Source organism: Zophobas morio, unplaced genomic scaffold (genome assembly GCF_036711695.1).
Source record: "Zophobas morio isolate AGI-343-1 ecotype UQ-CSIRO unplaced genomic scaffold, CSIRO_AGI_Zmor_V1 ptg000021l, whole genome shotgun sequence".
Lineage (NCBI taxonomy): Eukaryota > Metazoa > Arthropoda > Insecta > Coleoptera > Tenebrionidae > Zophobas > Zophobas morio.
Window position 1 is genome coordinate 27,587,217 of NW_026972126.1, and position 20,143 is coordinate 27,607,359.

The 20,143-nt window shown below is 33.6% G+C and overlaps 1 protein-coding gene across 1 annotated transcript; it reads left to right on the forward strand.

Annotated features, from left to right (window-relative positions):
• The first annotated feature begins 18,079 nt into the window (after positions 1-18,079).
• LOC135131838 (death-associated protein kinase dapk-1-like) lies at positions 18,080-19,789 on the forward strand. Its single transcript, XM_064059687.1, has 5 exons — positions 18,080-18,100; positions 18,149-18,535; positions 18,584-19,202; positions 19,249-19,482; positions 19,532-19,789. The coding sequence occupies exons 1-5, from the start codon at positions 18,080-18,082 to the stop codon at positions 19,633-19,635; spliced, it is 1,365 nt and encodes a 454-aa protein (XP_063915757.1). The 3' UTR covers positions 19,636-19,789.
• The last annotated feature ends 354 nt before the right edge of the window (positions 19,790-20,143 follow it).

A 20,143-nucleotide genomic window follows, 5' to 3' on the forward strand; every position in this document is an offset into this window, starting at 1 on the left:
ATTTTTCGACAATTTGATCCTTGAATCTTCTGATCTTCCGATTTTTGGTTTTTCGAATATTTACGTTCTTCATTTTTGTAATTTTAGATTTTTCAAATGAATATTTATACTTTTCCATTTTTCAATATTTCGATCTTTCGATCTTTTTGTTTTCCGATTTTTGGATTTTCAAATTCTTCGATTTTGCGATTTTTGAATTTTTTAATTTTTCGACTTAAAATTTTTCCATTTTTCGGTCATTCGATCTTTCGATTTTGAGATCTTTCTATATTTCGATTATTCTATTATTTGGTATTTCGATCTTTTAATTTTCGAATTTTTCTATTTCTCGATATAATATTCTTCCTATTTTTGATTTTTTTAATTGGATATTAAAGTAAATACTATTTTAAGCTTTCAAGAAAACACAAAAAAGGTGATAAATTATAAATACACTGATAACCGTATTTCACGACTTTTGCAGAAGATTTACCCAGCAAAATTTCAAAATGACGTCATCAAGTTTCTGGAATGGGAAAGCAAAAAATTTTGATTAGCCGTTGACTCGTTGACTGTGTGAAAACTGTCTCGCGCCCCCCATCCGCCGCCACTGCGCCGCCGGCGTCAACATTTTTGCAAATGCGGGTCAGTGTCCACGCCCACGCACGCCACTGGTTCGCCGCATTTTTAGAATCCCGTCTAAATATACCTCTCTAATTACGCTTTTGAAGAATTACTCTAAAATCCACGACTCCTCCCCCCCAGGTGCCGCCCCGCCGCCGCCGCCTATGCAAGCGCAACAAAATCATAATCCCCGTCTAAAATTACTCCCGCCGCTTATAGAATACCTGGAACCGTAGAAATACTCTGCATATATTGATCAAGTTTACGGCGAAACGATCAAAACAAATGACCGTTATTTATGTACTTTTCGCCGGGAAAGCATCTCGTGGCGCGAGTAATTTTAGGTAATTGGGACTAATTCCAGTTTCCTTGAGGTCTATAATAGAATTTCTGTGCCATGGGATATAAATAATAAACAACGCCACAAATTGCTTTGGTGGAAATCTACGATCTACCCCCATTGACGCCCGAAACAAACGAGCGACGATTTTAGTTTACGTGGAAGGTGCAAGAATTATCGGTACCGGGAAGTCGAGCAGCGCTGCGGGGGTCGTTACCCCGTGGAAGTGGTGATTACTTAATGAATTAGGGGATTGAATGGGTGCTGGAATCGAGTGTTTGTCTGGGGGCCTTCCCAGAAGGTTGGGTCGGGTTTATGGTCTTTCTTTGAGACAAATTTTATGGGGTATTAGCAAGGATGGGTTGGGTGTCTGTTGTCTGGGCCTAAGCTGAAGATAAATGGTTGGTTTTTGTTGTTTTCGAAGAAAAAGATATTCATGTTGTTTTCGAAGCAAAAGATATTCATGGAAGGACAGTGGCAAACAGGTGGATTTTAGCGTTGTAAATCGATGTATTCAAGGAAGTGTCTGCAATGTTTAAACACATCCGAGAAGCCCGAATGCGTTTGAATGTTTGGAAGCCTGATCTATCCGAAGTTTATTATGGTCTGCGGTATTTGATATTCATATTTCGGTTTCTTGTTACTATGAGTTAGAGTTGACTCTTTGTGGTTCCTTTTTTGTACACTTTATAAATATGTATATTGTTTATTTATTTCGCGTGAGGTTTGCGTAATATTTTTGCGAAATTTAAAAATGGTGACTGTTATTATTAAACTGTATATATTAAGATATAAATAACGCAAAAGACGTTAAGAAATTGTCAAAAAAAAGTTGAAGTACAAGTTTTAGGAATATAAATGGCAAGAAACGTTAAAAAATTATTTCAGAATGGATACAATAAAGGAAAGAATGAGAATGTTACATTTAAAAATTGTTTAAAATACATTTTTTATCTAAAATTGTTTTTGATATAACTGCAAAGATGGAAAAGTATTCTGGAAAATATAAAAATCTAAAAGTCGAAACATCGAATTATCGAAATATCGAAAAATGAAAAAACAATTTAAATATCTGAAAATCGAATATTGAGTGATAGATAGATAGATCGAAAAACGAGGAAAATGGAAAGACAAAAAAAAACCAATACAAGATGGAAAAATATTGAATGAAAAATCTACAAATCCAAAAACTGAAAGGTCGAGAAATTGAATATTTAATAGAAAATTCCAAAAATCGAAAGATAGAAAGATCCATAGATTGGATAGATCGAATTATCGAAATCTAGGAAGATCGAATGAACGAAATATGGAAAGATCGAATAATCGAAATAGCAATATCAAAAGATCGAAAAATGGAAAAATATTCAATGGAAAAATTTAAAAATCAAAAAATGAAGAATTCAAAAATTTGAAAATCCAAAAGTCGGAAAACAAAATGATCAAAAGATCGAAAGATGGAATGAACGAAATGTAGGATGTGAACATCAAAAGACCGGAAAATGGAAAAATATTCAATTGAAAAATCTAAAAATACAAAAATGACAAACTTAAAAATTCGAAATACCAAAAATCGGAAGATCAGATGATTCAAAGATCGAATCGTTGAAAAATCGAATTATCGAAGCATCGAAAGATCCAAACTTGAAAAATTATCAAATTGAAAAATCGAAAAATCCGAAAACCGAAAAATTAACGGTCCAGTGATCCAAGACTGGAATGATCGAATTATCGAATTATCGAAATATCTGAAGATCGAAATATATAAAAAACAGAAGTTCGAAAAATGAAAAATTTTAAAATGTAAAATCGAAAGAACGAATGATCGAAAAATATTCGATTGAAAAATATAAAAATCCGAAAATGAAAAACTTAAAAATTCGAAAATCCAAAAAACGGAATGTTAGAAAATTCAAAGATCGAATCATCGAAAAATCCAAACATGAAAGTTATCAAATTAAAGAATCGAAAATCGGATTATCTAAAAATCGAAAGATCGAAAGATTCAAAGATCGAAAAAAAATAGCAAATTGAAAAATCAAAAAATCCAAAATTCGGAAGATGAATGAATGATCGATATACTTATACAGAAAGATCGATAGATGAAAAAACTTAGCAATTAGGAAGAAATAAAAAATTTCGAAAAGGCATTAAAAAATTGAAAAATCGAAAAATCAAAAAACCGAATGATCGAAATATCGAGCCACTGAAAAATGGAATGATCGAACTGTTGAAACATAAAGACCGAATGATCAAAATATAGGAAGATCGAAAAATCTAAAAATGGAAAAATCAAAAATTGAAAAAGAAAAATCGAAAAATCCAAAGTTCGAAAATGGGAATATGTTTTAAAACGAAAAATGAAAATCGAAAAATTCAAAACTTTGCAAAATCGAAAATGGAAAAATTTTAAATTGAAAAATCGAAAATTGAAAGTGTTTAAAGTTTAAAACCTAGAGGCCTGAAGTTTGATAGCTTGAAAGTTGTAAACTTGAAAGTTGTAAGTTTGAGAGAATGAAAGTTCTAAAGTTTGAAAGCTCTAAAACTCGAAAGTTTGTAGGTTTGACGGTTTGAAGGTTTAAAGGTTCGTAGGTTGGAATATTTGAGGATTTGAGGGTTTGAGGGTTTGTGAGTTGGAGAGTCTGGAAGTTTTGAAAGTCTGAAACCTCGAAAGCTTGGAAGTTCGAAAGTTCGAAAACTTGAAAGCTTGAAACCTTGAAAGTTTGAAGGTTTGAAGATTGGAGGATTTAAGGCTATGAAGGTTTGAAAGTTTGAAGGTTTAAGAGTTTGAAGGTTTGACAGTTTGAGGGTTTGAGAGTTTGAATGTTTGCAGGTTTGAAGATTTGAGGATTTAAGGATTTCAAGGTTTGAGGGTTTGGGAGTTTAGGGATTTGAAAGTTTGAAAATTTGAACGGTCGAAAAGTACAAATAAAAATAAAACAATAAATATGAAAAAACAATAAATACAAAAGAAACAATACAATAAAAAATCTAAAAGCGAATAATCGAAATGTCGAAACATCAAAGGATCGGGAAATCGAAAAATAGAAGATTACATTGAAAATTATGAAAAAGAGAACTCGAAAAATCGTCAAATCTAGGAATCGAGAAATAACAAAAAAGAAAAATCTAAAACTAAAAATGGAAAATCTAAAAATTCAAAACTTGCAAAATCAAATGATCAAAAAATGGAAACATTTTAAATTGAAAATCTATTCAAAGTTTAAAAGCTGAAGGCCCCTCAAGTTTGATAGCTTGAAAGTTGTAAGTTTGAGAGTTTGAAAGTTCGAAAGTTCGAAGCTCGAAAATTCGAAAGTTTGTAGGTTTGACGGTTTGAAGGTTTGAGCATTTGAGGGTTTGAGAGTTTTTTTTTTTTGGTTGAGTTGAGTTGAGTTTGAAAGTTTGAAAGTTTGAATGTTTGAAGGTTTGAAAGTTTGAGGGTTTAAGAGTTTGAGGGTTGAGGGTTTGAGAGTTCGAATGTTCGAAAGCTCGAAAACTTGAAAGCTTGAAAGCTTGAAGGTTTGAAGATCTGAGAATTTAAGGGTTTGAAGGTTTGAAAATTTGAGGGTTTGGGAATTTGAGAATTTGAAAGTTTGAGAGTTTGAAAACTTGGTAGGTCGAAAGGTACAAATAAAAAAAATAAATAAAAAAAAAAACAATAAATTAAAAAATCTAAAAGCGAATGATCGAAATGTCGAAACATCAAAGGATCGGGAAATCTAAAAATAGAAGATTACATTGAAATTATGAAAAAGAGAACTCGAAAAATCGTAAAATCTAGGAATCGAGAAATAACAAAAAAGAAAAATCTAAAACTAAAAATGGAAAATCTAAAAATTCAAAACTTGCAAAATCAAATGATCAAAAAATGGAAACATTTTAAATTGAAAGTCTGTTGAAAGTTTAAAAGCTGAAGGCCTCAAGTTTGATAGCTTGAAAGTTGTAAGTTTGAGAGTTTGAAAGTTCGTAAGTTCGAAAGCTCTAAAACTCGAAAGTTTGTAGGTTTGGGCGTTTGAGGGTTTGAGGGTTTGAGAGTTGGAGAGTTGGAGAGTTTGAAAGTTTGATAGTTTGGAAGCTCGAAAGCTCAAAAGCTCGAAAGTTCGAACACTTGAAAGTTTGAATGTTTGAAGGTTTGAAAGTTTGAGGGTTTGAGAGTTTGAGAATTTGAGAGTTTGAAGGTTTGAATATTTGAATGTTTGAAGGTTTGAAAGTTTGAGGGTTTAAGAGTTTGAGGGTTGGGGGTTTGAGAGTTGGAGAGTTTGAAAGTTTGAGGGTTTAAGAGTTTGAGGGTTGAGGGTTTGAGAGTTGGAGAGTTGGAGAGTTTGAAAGTTTGAAAGTTTGAAAGTTTGGAAGCTCGAAAGCTCAAAAGCTCGAAAGTTCGAAAACTTGAAAGTTTGAATGTTTGAAGGTTTGAAAGTTTGATGGTTTGAGAATTTGAGAGTTTGAAGGTTTGAATATTTGAATGTTTGAAGGTTTGAGGGTTTAAGATTTTGAGGGTTGAGGGTTTGAGACTTCGAATGTTCGAAAGCTCGAAAACTTGAAAGCTTGAAAGCTTGAAGGTTTGAAGATCTGGGAATTTAAGGGCTTGAAGGTTTGAAAATTTGAGAATTTGAAAGTTTGAAAGTTTGAAAATTTTGATAGGTGGAAAGGTACAAATAAAAAAAAATAAATAAAAAAAACAATAAATTAAAAAATCTAAAAGCGAATGATCGAAGTGTCGAAAGATCAAAGGATCGGCAAATCGAAAAATAGAAGATTAAATTGAAAATTATGAAAATGTAGAACTCGAAAAATCGTAAAATCTAGGAATCGAGAAATAAACAAAAATGTAAAACCCAAAAATCCAAAACTTGTAAAATCAAATGGTCAAAAAAAGGAAAAAATTTAAATTGAAAAATCGACAATAGAAAATCTGTTGAAAGTTTAAAAGCTGAAGGCCTGAAGTTTGATAACTTGAAAGCTTGAAAGTTCGAAAATTCGAAAGCTTGAAAGCTCAAATGTTCGAAAGCTCGAAAACTCGAAAGTTTGTAGGATTGAAGGTTTGAATATTTGAGAATTTGAGGGTTTGAAGATTTGAGGGTTTGAGAGTTTGAAAGTTTGAAAGCTCGAAAGCTCGAAAGCTCGAAAGTTCGAAAGCTTGAAAGCATGAAGGTTTGAAAATTTCTGGATTTAAGGGTTTGAAGGTTTCATTGAAAGTTTGAAAGTTTTGAAGGTTCGAGAGTTTGAGAATTTGAAAGATCGAAAAGTGCAAATAAAAAAAGCAATAAATTAAAAAATCTGAAACCGAATAATAATATCGAAACGTCGAAAGATCAAAGGATCGGCAAATCGAAAAATAGAAGTTTAAATTGAAAATTATGAAAATCCAGAAACTAAAAAATGGAAAATTATAATGTCAAAAAATTGTAAATTGAAAATTTGAAAAAATGAAAATTGGTAATATGTATCGAGAAAGTAAAAAATTCAGAAGTTGAAAAATCGAAAAATTTAAAATTAATAAATGAACACACGAAAAATTGCGAACGAAAAACAATTGAAAAATGAAAAAAATTAAAAACTCAAAAATTAAAAGTGGGAAACTGAAAAATGAAAAAATTATAAAATAAAAAAGGACAAATCGAAAAAGCGAAAACACAAAAATTGAAAAATCAAAATAAAAATCGAAAAACTGAAAAAAACAAATTAAAATATCTGGAAATTAAAAAACAGACAAAATAATCGAAAAATTGAAAAATCGTAAGTTGCAAAATAAGAAAATGAAAACTCGAAAACTTAAAAATCCAGAAACTAAAAAATGGAAAATTATAATGTCAAAAAATTGTAAATTGAAAATTTGAAAAAATGAAAATTGGAAATATGTATCGAGAAAGTAAAAACTTCAAAAGTTGAAAAATCGAAAAATTTAAAATCAGTAAATGAACACACGAAAAATTGCGAACGAAAATCTGAATAATTGAAAAATGAAAAAATTAAAAACTCAAAAATTAAAAGTGGGAAACTGAAAAATGAAAAAATTATAAAATAAAAAAGGGCAAATCGAAAAAGCCATAACATGAAAATTTGAAAATGGAAGAAATTAAAAAAATTCAAAAGTTAGAAAAATCGAAAAATTGAATAAACCATAAATTAAAATATCTGATATCTGAAATCTAGGAATCGAGAAATAAACAAAAATGTAAAACCAAAAATGGGAAACCCAAAAATCCAAAACTTGCAAAATCAAATGGTCAAAAAAAGGAAAAATTTTAAATTGAAAAATCGACAATTGAAAATCTGTTGAAAGTGTAAAAGCTGAAGGCCTGAAGTTTGGTAGCTTGAAAGTTGTAAGTTTGAAAGCTTGAAAGTTCGAAAATTAGAAAGCTTCAAAGCTCAAACGTTCGAAAGCTCGAAAACTCGAAAGTTTGTAGGATTGAAGGTTTGAATATTTGAGAATTTGAGGGTTTGAGAGTTTGAAGGTTTGAAAATTTGGGGATTTAAGGGTTTGAAGGTTTGATTGAAGGTTTGAAAGTTTTAAGGGTTCGGGAGTTTGAGAATTTGAAATGTCGAAAAGTACAAATAAAAAATGCAATAAATTAAAAAATCTGAAACCGAATGATCGAAATTTCGAAAGATCAAAGGATCGGCAAATCGAAAAATACAAAATTAAATTGAAAAGTCTGAAAATAGAGAACTCGATAAATCGTAAAATCTATGAATCGAGAAACAAAGAAAGAAAATGTAAAACCAATTATAGAAAAATACTAAAATGAAAAATAAAAAAATTGAAAAATAGAAAAATCGAAAACCTGAATGCAAGAAAAACTTAAAAAGTTATAATATATTATATAAAACAAAAAGTAGTCTACATAAACAGCGAATAAGTTATTTACGTCACGTAAGTCGCATAAAAGCATTATTACCATATAAAGCATTAGCCTAGTTCTATAAGTAACACAACTACGATAATTCTGATAATAATACATAACCTTAGCATAAATTTTATTCACTATAGTTTCAAGAAAAATTCAATGGGTGTGGTGAAGTGCGGTAAAAAATATTTTTTAAAGCGGTGTAAAAACTTATTTTATTTAGTTTCAATTTATTTTTCCTCGTTGTTTCCTTTATTATAGTTGAAAGTCGATCTCCGAATATGTTTCGTCTATAAACATTCAGAACTGAGGAACGCGCTTTAATTCGTCAAAATTACTTGCGCAGGTGTCTAAGAATTATTGTGTAAAACGATTTATTTCATGGTTACTCAGCGAATTTCGCTGAAATTAAACTGAGAACAAAGAATGAATAAAATTGTATTTTAGGAAACGAGTAAAAATAAGTAGAGTCTTTTTAGAAGAGAACTAAAAACCTACTTTACTTTTTGACAAAACAGAACAGAGACGTATTGAAAAAATAGCACACCTTGTTTACTTGACAGAAATCAGCCCGGAAACCACCGTCACACGTGTGGGTTTGCCCCGTAGGAGGCAACCAAGTCTCGAAAAACTCCCAGACCCATAATAGGCATCCCGAAAAACGCACCAGCAACTCAAACAAGTCATTCCGGAAACAGTGCAAAATTCATTCATGTCGTCCCGAGTGTGGGAGCAATTTTTCGAATTGATTCCCAGAAAAGCTTGTCAGACCAGACAGCACGTAAAAATAGCTCTAATTGACACGGCTTTTCGTCAACCAGTGTGATGACGCCTTAATTCCGCGTTACGACAGACTGTGCGTCTGCTGATGTGTCATATGCAAACTAGACCGCAAACTCCATCGAATTACGGTCATACAACCAGGGGCAAACCTTCCGGGAAGCGGGTTTGTGTGGCGATTCCCCTCTGCTCACCCGAACCGAGTTACAGGGTAGCGATATCTTCACCCATACGAACGCTGTTGAGTGCCCGTGCACCTCGCTGACTCACTCCACCACCAAACTCATTTGCGTCGGCATGAGTTCATCAAAACAATAAAAACCGCAATGAATCGCCGCTTTCAGCGTAATTTGCACTATCGCATTGACATAACGCTGCTTTTTTCCGTCTTGAGCGCTCCGAGAATCCGCCATGGCCGCCATCATGCACGGCCTTCTCGGTACTCGGCAATAATCCTCTCTGTTTGATTTATTTCTGTTCGAGGGAGCATCTCTGAAAAAAGGCCATTATCGGAACGCCGATTTGCATGCGAAAGCATGTGTGGTATTTATTCAGCGACCGGTCGACCGCCTCGCTGCTGGAAAAATCCGCATGATTGATGGGACTGGCGCTCGCTTCCCCGAACGCGCGGCAGATGGGAATCGCCACACGCGCCCTACGACAGGCGTCACGTGATCGCGGCCCGAGGCGCAGCCGTGATTAACGACGTTCGGGGAATATGGAAACGCGACTTTTTGCCCGCCGGAAGCCAACTGCGATCGAGATTATTGTTTTCGCGGCGCTCTTCGCAGAAACGCTCATTTGTTTTTGTGCGACGGATTAATTTATTGTGGGTATCGAACCCAGCTCCAGATATGCTTCATCGCTTGACCTTTGAAGCGACGACGCCGGAAATGCTGGCTGCAGTTTCGCGAAATTGCGACCCCGCTTCCTTTCCAGGTTTCTGGTGCGGGTTCAGTGATTCCGGAAATTATCGGCCATCGCGTGACCAGGGCCGGGCTGGGGGAGAATCGCGAATCCGCGGGTCAGAAGCTTTTGCGAGCGTGCTGCGTGAATATTCATGGGTTCGGGGAAGGCCGATTTGAATGAGAATATCGAAAACGGTGAAATGGTGCAGGTCGTAAATTTGGGGCGTGCGGTGATGGAGAGTTTGAGGATTATTCGCAGGATGGAGGTCGGTGTAAAGTTAATTGGCGAGGAGAGTTCGGAGAAGGAATTTGAGCGTCTCGGGTTACGGAGGAGATTGGAATCTCGGAGCTAATAAATGGGTATGAAAGAGGAGGAAGTCGCGAGTGGTTCGCAGAAATTGAGGTTGGAGAGGCTGGGAAGATGATGGAGTGAATGAATTAGTTAATTGTGGTGAAAAAATGGGTGCGAGGAAGTTGCGATGACGCTTTCTGGGAAAGATAGAGATTAATTGTGGTGATAAAAATTGTAGTAGAGAAATCTTAACAAAGAAAAATTTTATTTTTTAAATGGGTGGATCATTGGTACCAGGAAGGTCTCCAAAACTAACAAAAAAGTGTGCATTTTCTTAGACGGTCTCGACTACATTAAACATTTATAGAAATTTTGACTTTCAAACAAAGAAACAATCTCCAAGGTTTATTCAAATTTTTCCAAAAATAAAAAAAGACATATCGAAGAAATGAGGCCGGAAATTCACATTTAAATGTATTTAGTTAAATTTCGAAAATCGCCGAAAAATCAACGAGAAATTGAGAAATCTAAAATTTGAAAAATTGAAAGATTGAAAAATTGAAAAAAATCGAAACTCAAATATCGAATATTTGATAAACTGTCAAATCGAAAAGTCGAAAAATTGAAAAAATTAAAATCCCAAAACTGAGACATCAAAAAATGAGAAATCGTAGAACTGAAACATCGAGAAATTGAAAAATCGAAAAATGAAAAATTGTAAAACTGAGATATCGGAAAATTAAAATGGTGAAAACTTAAACAAATATGAAAACCTAAAAGTCGAAAAATGTTAAAAATCGAAACACCGAGATGTTTCGTAATAGAACATTTGAAAAAGTGAAATTTTAAAACATCGTATAGTCAAACATCGAAAAACGTGAAATTAAAAAAAAAATCGAAAAACGTGATATTAAAAAAAATCGAAAAATTTAAAATTTGAAAACGAAAAACCATGAAATCAAAGAAATCGAGAAATCGAAAAAATTTAAAATATGAAAAATTGTAAATTAAAGTGTAGAAAAATTGAAGGATTGAAAAATTAAAAAATACTAGAACTCAAATATCGAATATTTGGTAAATCGATAATTCGGAAAACCGAAAAATTGAAGAAATAAAAAATCCCAAAACTGAGAAATGAGAAATCGAAGAATTGAAACATCAAGAAATTGAAAAGTTGAAAAATTGGAAATTCGAAAAATCGAAAATTAAAAAATTGGCAAATTAGAAAATCAAAAATCTGAAAAATCGAAAAATTAAAGAACTGAATAAATAGTAAAACTGAAAAATCGAAAATTGAAAAAGTGAAAAACGGAAAAGTCCAAAAAAACGAAAAATCGAAAGTCGACGAAAATCGAACATTTGGAAACGCTCAAAATTGAAAAATCAAAAATTGAAATATCGTCAAACTGAAATTTTGAAAATTAAGAAATCGAAAAATAAAAAATTAAGAAATTGAAAACTGAAAATTCAAAAAATTAAAAAAATCAAAAAACTGAAAAATCTTAAACCACAAATACATCGAAAATCGAGAAAATCCAAATCTTGGAAAGACTAAAAATAAAATAATTGAAAAACCGAAAAACTGAAGAATGCGAAAATTGAAAATAATCAAGAAATCCAGAAATCGAGAAATGGGAAAATTTAAAAATCAAAAATTGAAAAAGTGACAAATTGGAAGATCAAAAATCTGAGAAATCGTAAAATTGAAGAAAGTAGCAATTGAAAAATCAAATAATAATTAAAAATTAAAAAAATATCGGAAATTGAAAAATCGAAAATATAATAAAAATGAGAATTTGAAAAACTGAGGAATGGTAAAACTGAAAAATTAAAAATTGGAAAATTGGAAAACTAAAAAGTCGAAATGACGAGAAATCGAAATATTGAAAATCGAGGAAAATCGAATATTTGAAACGCTAAGAATTGAAAAATTGAATGATCGAAAAATTGAAGATTAAAACTGAGAGATCGGAAAATTGAGAAATCGAACATTTGAAAAATCGATAAATTGAAAACCGAAAATTCGAAAAACTAAAAAAAAACAACAAAATTGAAAAAAAATTCTCAAATTTAAATGGTGAAAACTTGAAAAACTGAAAAACCTAAAACACATAAAATGCCAAAACTCAAACACCGAAATGTTTAGCAATGGAAAATTAAAAAAATCGAAAAATTGAAATTTTAAAAAATTATGCAATCGTATAGTTCGAAAATCGAAAAACGAAAAACCGAAAAATCAACGAGAAATCGAGAAATCGAAAATCGAATTTTTGATAAAACGATATATCAAGAAGGTGAAAAATTGAAAAACTGAAAAATCCCAAAACTGAGACATCAAAAAATGAGAAATCGAAGAATTTGAAAAGTCGAAAAACTGAAAAATCAAAAAATCGAAAATTTAAACACTGACAAATCGGAATCTCAAAAATCTGAAAAATCAATAAATTGAAGAATGGAGAAAATGAAAAATCAAGTAATGAAAAATTGAGAAATCGAAGAATTGAAGATCGGTAAAACTGAAAAATTAAAAATGTCGAAAAAACAAGAAATCGAAAAGTCGAAAAATCGAAATATCGAAAATCGAAGAAAGTCGAATGTGTTTGGAAACGCTAAAAATTGAAAAATTAAATAATTGGAAAGTTGAAGATTAGAAAAATTGAAAAATCGAAAAATTATAACTTGAGAAATCGAATATTAGAAAAATCGAGAAATTGAAAATCAAAAATTCGAAAAACTAAAAAACTGACAAAATTGAAAAAAACAGAATTGAAAAAATTTCCCAAATTAAAATGGTGAAAACTTGGTGAAACATCAAAAATTGAAATATCGTCAAACTGAAATTTTAAAAATTTGGAAATCGAAAAATAAAAAATTAAGAAATTGAAAACTGAAAATTCAAAAAATTAAAAAACCAAAAAACTGAAAAATCCTAAAACACAAATACATCGAAAATCAAGAAAATCGAAATCTTGGGAAAACTAAAAATAAAATAATTGAAAAACCGAAAAAGTGAAGAATGGGAAAATTGAAAATAATCAAGAAATCCAGAAATCGAGAAATGGGAAAATCGAAAAATCAGAAATTGAAAAAGTGACAAATTGGAAAATAAAAAATCTGAGAAATCGAGAAAGTAGCAATTGAAAAATCAAATAATTAAAAATTAGAAACTGTAATATCGCAAATTGAAAAATCGAAAATATAAGAAAATTGAGAAATTGAAAAACTGAGGAATGGTAAAACTGAAAAATAAAAATTGGAAAATTGGAAAACTGAAAGGTCGAAAAGACAAGAAATCGAAATATTGAAAATCGAGGAAAATCAAATACATATTTGGAACGCTAAGAATTGAAAAATTGAATGATCGAAAAATTGAAGATTAAGAAAAATTGAAAATCAAAAATTCGAAAAACTAAAAAACCGACAAAATTGAAAAAAACAGAATTGAAAAAATTTCCCAAATTAAAATGATGAAAACTTGAAAAATCGAAAAATTTTAAAAATTGAAATTTAAAAAATTAAAAAATCGTATATGTAGTTCAAAAATCAAAAAATGTGAACATAAAAAAATCGAAAAATTGAAAAGGCAAATCAAAAATCTAAATATTAAAAAAATTTAAGAATGGAAAAATTGAAATATCAAATATAATGAAGAATTGTAAAACTGAGTTTTCGGAAATTTGAGAAATCGAAAATATAAAAATATTGAGAAATTGAAAAACTGAAGAACGGTAAAAGTGAAAAATCAAAAATTGGAAAATTGGAAAATTGAGAAGTCGAAAAAATGAGAAATCGAAATATTGAAAATCGAGCAAAATCGAATATTTGGAAACGCTAAAAATTGAAAAATCTAAAATTTGAAAAATTGTAAATTAAAATGTAAAAAAATTGAACGATTGAAAAATTGAAAAATATCAGAACTGAAATTTCGAATTTTTGATAAATTGATAAATCAAAAAGTCGAAAAATTGAAAAAATGAAAAATCCCAAAACAGACATCAAAAAATGAGAAATCGAAGAATTAAAACATCGAGAACTTGAAAAGACGAAAAACCGAAAATTTAAAAACTGACAAATTAGAAAAACAATCTGAAAAATCGAAAAATTGACTAATGGAAGAATTGAAAAATCGAATAATGAAAAATTCTAAAATTGAGATATCGGAAAATTGAGAAATCGAAAATATAAAAAAATTGAAAAATTGAAATACTAAAGAATGGTAAAAATGAAAAATCAAAAATTGAAAAATTGGAAAACTGAAAATCGAAAAAACGAGAAATCGGAATATTGAAAATCGAGGAAAATCGAATAACACGCTAAAAATTGAAAAATTTGATAATTGAAAAATTGAAGATTAGAAAAATTTAAAAATCAAAATTGAAATTGAAAATCGAAAATTCGAAAAACTGAAAAATCGAAAAATCAAAATATCGGAAAATTAAACAAAAACAATTGAAATAATTTAGCAAATTAAAATTGTGAAAACTTGAAAAATCGAAAAACCTAAAAGTCAAAAAATTTTAAAAATCGACACATTGAGATGTTTGGCAATGGAAAATTTGAAAAATTGAAATTTTATAAAATTTAAAAATCGGAAAGTCAAAAATCATAAAACGTGAACTTAAAAAAAATCGAAAAATTGAAAAACCGAAAAATCAACGAGAAATCGAGAAATTGAAAAATCTAAAATTTTAAAAATTGAAAATTAATATGTAGAAAAATTGAAGGATTGAAATTGAAAAATATCAGAACTCAAATATCGAATCTTTGATAAATCGATAAATCGAAAAATCGAAAATTTAAAAATTGTAAAATTGGAAAGTCGAAAAAACGAGAAATCGTAAAGTCAGAATGTCGAAAATCGAATACATATTTGGAAACGCTAAAAACTGAAATATTGAACCATCGAAAAATTGAAGATTAGAAAAATGGCAATTCGAAAAATTAAAAAATTAAAAAATTGCAAAACCGAAAAAATGAAGAATGGAAACATTGAAAATAATCGAGAAATCGACAAATGGAAAAGTCGAAAAATCGAGAAAAATTGAAAATTTGAAAACATCGAAAGTCGAAAATTCAAAAAATCGGAAAAACGAGAAATCGTGAAATCGAGAGATCGAAATATCAAAAAGTCGAGAAATCGAGATTTGGGAAAAACGAAAAATCGAGAATTCAGGAAATCTAAAAGTCGAAATGTCGAAAACTCGAGAATTCAAAACGCCGAAAATTCAAAATTTGAAAAAATCCTAAAACAAAAATTAAGAAAAGGTGTACATAGTGGAAAATTTCATTTTTTAAAAGTCGTCAAAAAATTTTCAAAAAAATCAGGGTTATGGGTCGTGGTATGCTGATTCCGAAAATGTAGTGTTCAATGTAAGAAAGAAAAACTTTATTTTTGTTTAATAAAATTAAGGTTTATTTCTTGAAGTTTGTTTTTATCAATGTATGAAGTTGTTATACAATTCCGAACAAATTCCGGTTTCCAGAAGGTTCCGTCTGCCCCGTACTACTAGAATAATCAGCCAATTAAGGTTACCATTTAACCATTTGTTGTCTATTTGTTAAGAACCTGCGGCCTTGTTCTGAAATATTTAAAAGTCATTTCCAGGAAATAAAAAAAAACATTAAAACACGAACACCTTTATCGCAATTTACGATTCTTGGAACAAAAAAAATGTTAATTATTTCACGTGTCGAACAATTATTTTATAGGAAAAGTAATAAACTTGCATAAATATAACAAAATGACCACAATTATTAGTCCTTTTTTCCACACCTATTGATTCTAATAATTACAATTTAGTTTAATTAAAGCAAACGTGGCGTCACAATCCCGAAACTAATTAAACAAGCACAAATTAATTCCCGTCACACACATCACATTTTTTCTCTAAATTTTTTCACCACTTAGTAATAATTAATCCACCACAGGCCACTAACCTTAATAGCATCTACAGTCCATATGCGGCTCGCACCGAACGGACCTTGAACCTCTAACACCGCAGGTTTTGATTATAATAGTGATTTATTAACGCAATTATTAACAGACGACATTACGGCAAAATGCAGGAGCATTCCACAACAAAACGCATCGAAAAAGCTGACTCATGCAGATTTTTTTATTTTAGTACATCGTTGTTTTTTTTTAAAGAAAAAATCGTGTACGCATTATCAAACAGATAAAGCCGGCGCTTACAACCCGATAATAATTATTTACTGCGACGAGCATAAATTACGATAACCTCGTCGAAGTGTTGCAAACTTTCCCAGAATCACACCCTCGTTGACGTTTAGCTCATTGATAACGCTCCATTCCATTTAAAAACCGTGAATGGACCATATGTGCGATAAAGCGGATTACGCAAATTATCGGCCGATTTGAATCCGCGCGCGAGACCGGCGGCACGTGACCGCGTCACGTGACGCCGCTCCGTTCGAAATTCGCGCCCCTCCAATTGTGTAAATGCGTAATTTGTGATTCACGGAAGCATATAATTGCGTTGTGTTGGTTTTGTTCGAAACAACAATAAAACAGTGAATGGAGAGAAAAACGCGGAGGAGGGGATTCATTTAAACATGCCATAATTGCGTACGCCCAATTAACCATCTGCAAATTTCGCCATCTTTGTTGGAGTACCGAGAAGCGACTTTCACCGGCTTCCTCAATCCCGTCAATTAGCTTTTAACGAGAAAGGCAGTAATTCGACGTTGCAGCAAACACGTAATTGTGGCTTTGCAGTGGGAGGGTTTTTGAATGGCGGCGCATTTTTTCAGGAATTGTGTAACGAAATTACGACGTCACTTCCGCGTGAGGAAGTGCCGGGCGGAGGACTTCGTGCTTCGCTAAAAGCGACGTGTTTATTTTGGAGGAGTGCATCAACAAACTAATTTCATTCATTAATTCGGAGAAGCTACTAATTTTAGAGGCGCCGACGGAATTATTAGAAATAGTTCCGACAAAGTGGGCTTGAATGAGGAATTTGAGCCGCGATCACTAGACATGCGGGCACACGGGACCCAATTTTGACTGTGCGAGTCTCGAAAGAGACTGAAAAATGGTCTAGGGTTATTATATTCCCCTATAACCACACCCATTCCCGCTTCCGAGAACGCCGATTATTCACCCCCCTGTATATTTTCGTAGTCCCATCGAGCGGCTTAATTGCCCAACAAACGCGACCATCGCTTTTCCCAAAACTCCAGCTGCACAAAGCCGAAGAGTTCCGCGAAGAGGCGCAGTGTCGTGGCACGGTTGAGGGGGTCAGAGGGAGGCGTTCCTGGAAGGACCATATGTCTGTGTATCGCACATATGCGCCCAAGAATAATACCATCATCTGCCGTGCTCCGGCGGTCAGGAGGCATTCAGCTCCCTCGGATCGGATTAACCTTGGATTCTTGGACGGGATAATAACCCTTGACGCAGAAAAACCATTCTCGGGGATATTAACGGGCGATGAGTTTGCACTATTTTAGGAACGGGCCAAATTGAAAGACGCTGATGATTGATGCTGGGCTGAGATGGCGCTGGGTGGATTTTAATTAAAACGCGGACGGGCGGAGTGGGATCGAGGTGATTGATTTGGCGGAGATTCTTCAGTAATTGAGATTTTTCGCAGGATTTTTTAACTGTTAAAAAGGATCTAGTTACAAGCCGAGGGTTTAAGGTACTAAGCTGAGCTAGAATTCTCAGGTCAAGAAAACTATTTTCCTATTTACCACCACTTTTTGTGGCCTTCTCCTCATTCATTGACTTTGGTTTTGTTTTCTCTGGAAAATTCGCCGTCCATTCAGGTCCAACAAGTGTGTTTCTGGCTCAATTTTCTCTTAGTGCGTCAACCCGCGGATTTGCCTTCATGTATGGTACTTATTTTACGAGAAGATTTAGAAGTGATGATGTTTTGTAGCGGAATATGGCCAAATCCTGTTGGTCGCTACCCACGTGGACATGACCCGCGCTGTGAAGACTCAAAACGGCGAATGGATATGTCCCGACGCCCAAAAAACCCTCGAAACCGTGAAAAAGCTACTCCCCCACGTACCTAATTTGATGTCGAGCGTCGTCATAATGGATACCAATGTACCTGCTTCTTACGCTTTCAAGCAGCTCAAATCGACCATGTCGGAACTGAAACAAGAGTGCCTCCAGGTACTTGTACCTTGCGTCCATCTCTCTGTTTCAGTGTTTCTTCAGTAACTGAGATTTTTCGCAGGATTTTTTAACTGTTAAAAAAGGATCGTACAATTTAGTTACAAGCCGAGTGTTTAAGGTACTAAGCTGATGCGTGTTCGTTTCAATGTCCACAGAGAGATGTAGATGGCACTGTTAGATGCTAGAGTGCTTTCGTTTTCAGAGTAAATCCGTCGTAATGTCAGTTTCTTGTAGCAAACCGTGGGAAGTTGGACGGGGCTTTTGGAAGCTACGTTGTCTTGGTTGGGTCCTCTTCAGCGGGACTACGAACAGTTTCCGGTTTTGTCGCGATCGACTTTCTCCGAGTTGTTACGGAGCCAAGTTAACATCCTCTCTTTGGAGCACCACATTCAGCTGCAGCAGCTGCACCATATGGGAGAGGTATTCTGCATCCAAGATTTAGTTGTGATATCTGTGTCTTGGTTAGGCTTGCAGCTTCTAGGCGAGCTTTTCTCTGTTGATTTCTTCCTGCATGCCAGAGTGACGGGAGTGTATACGACGGACGATTTCCAAGCCAGTTTCAATCAGTGTGACGCTTTAGGGGCCTTAGATTTACTGGAAGCTTTGGATGTTTGCGTTCAGGTGAGACAGTTTCACTCGGAGGTACCACGTTAAAACGAGTGTCTTCAGTGTGACATCGACGGCGAGATCGAATACGAATTTCCGATTTACAACCACACAGAAACGATAGAAGGGTTGTGGGATCCCGAAGACCCGAGGTACTCGACCCAAGGGGCACAGTACGGTGGCATAAGATTATACACCCCACCGGGAACGTACCATTTGTTCAAATCGATTTTCCCGCATATCCAAGTCGAGTTGCGTCGAGCGACTTTAGCGAACTATAGTAACAATGACAGCGATACCGATCTGTATCAGTGGCACTTGGGGTCGAAGTTGTGCAACTCGGAGTTAGAGAGTCTGATCACTCTCGAAGAAGACGAAGTGGCTTTACAATATATCGAAATAAAAATAAGGGGACCAAATCATACGTCGCAATATTGTTTTTATTTTTTGGAACAAATCATGCAAACTGTTAATCAAGCACTGTTGAGGGTTTGTCCAGGGTTGTTGGTGGAGAAGCACATTTTGAGTCCGTTCGAACTCAAGAATCACTCGGGAGCTCCGTTTTGCTACCAACCGGACGTTATCACCGCTGCTATGTTGGAAGCGGAGTCGACTCTTGACATAGCTCTGTACAATCCAAACATCGACGGTCAAGAAACGATTGTCCAGATGATCATGTTCGGTGAGTGTTGGGTGCGACGTGGCGATTAGTCACAGTTTTTTCCTAGATGAGATGGAGTTGGCTGGAAATATCCACTGGGGTTGCGCTTTACGAATCCAAGATCTTTCGTCTTTCGTCAAACTCAAACTCAGCTGTTTACTGGACCCTCCGGAACCTCACGGACGCGATTGGTGTCTTCTAGCCCTCCGATTGGGTCTCTGCCAAGACAAAATAGCAGCTCTGGACTCCCAACATTCCAGCCACACCATGCGTCTACTCACAACCGCCGATTGTTCTATAGGTAATAGTAGTACCTTTTTAGTTTAGACAGTCACTTAACTCTTTTGCAGGTGCTCTTATAACCAGTTTGCATGAGCTAGACCGACTCGATGCAGCAGAAGTCGTCCTCCGTTCCGCACCCATATTTAAAATCATAGAGCATGTCAGTGTTTAGACATTAGACATTTTTTAGAACTATTCTAAAGCTCAAGTCCCGATTCTTTGATTCTTGAATTTTTAAAAAGTCCAATCAAAAAATTTCTATTAGTTAGATGCTTCTACCGTCCTTTTTCTATCCACTAACCCTTTCTTTAGATTAACACACAGCGAAATAGACAAGATTTTAGTTAACTTAATCTGCTATTACAGGGTTTATTTCGGTATTAAGGAGAGATTGTGATATTCATGCTCAGTTGTGGAAAATATTTTATTGTAATGTTTTAAATAAATGTCAAAGTTAGTCTGCTTTTTATTCACACGTTGGTCTCCCTCAAATTCCAGAAACGTTCCTGCCGGTAAAGTACTCCTTCGCCATGTTGTACGCCTTAAACATTCTTCTACTCTTTGCCAGAGTCGAATACCGTGGACCCCAATCAGCTGCCGGTTTGAAAACTGGTAAGTTCTTCCCCGAAACGACCAAGACCAAGTAGACAAAAAAATAGAACACAACAGCCACAAGAATA

Excerpts from the sequence above, each read along its gene's own strand:
- LOC135131838 (XM_064059687.1), top strand. The coding sequence starts at position 18,080 with ATGGCACTGTTAGATGCTAGA. Across the intron at positions 18,101-18,148 it reads TGGCACTGTTAGATGCTAGA|CAAACCGTGGGAAGTTGGAC; the intron begins GTGCTTTCGTTT and ends AGTTTCTTGTAG. Across the intron at positions 18,536-18,583 it reads CTTTGGATGTTTGCGTTCAG|TGTGACATCGACGGCGAGAT; the intron begins GTGAGACAGTTT and ends GAGTGTCTTCAG.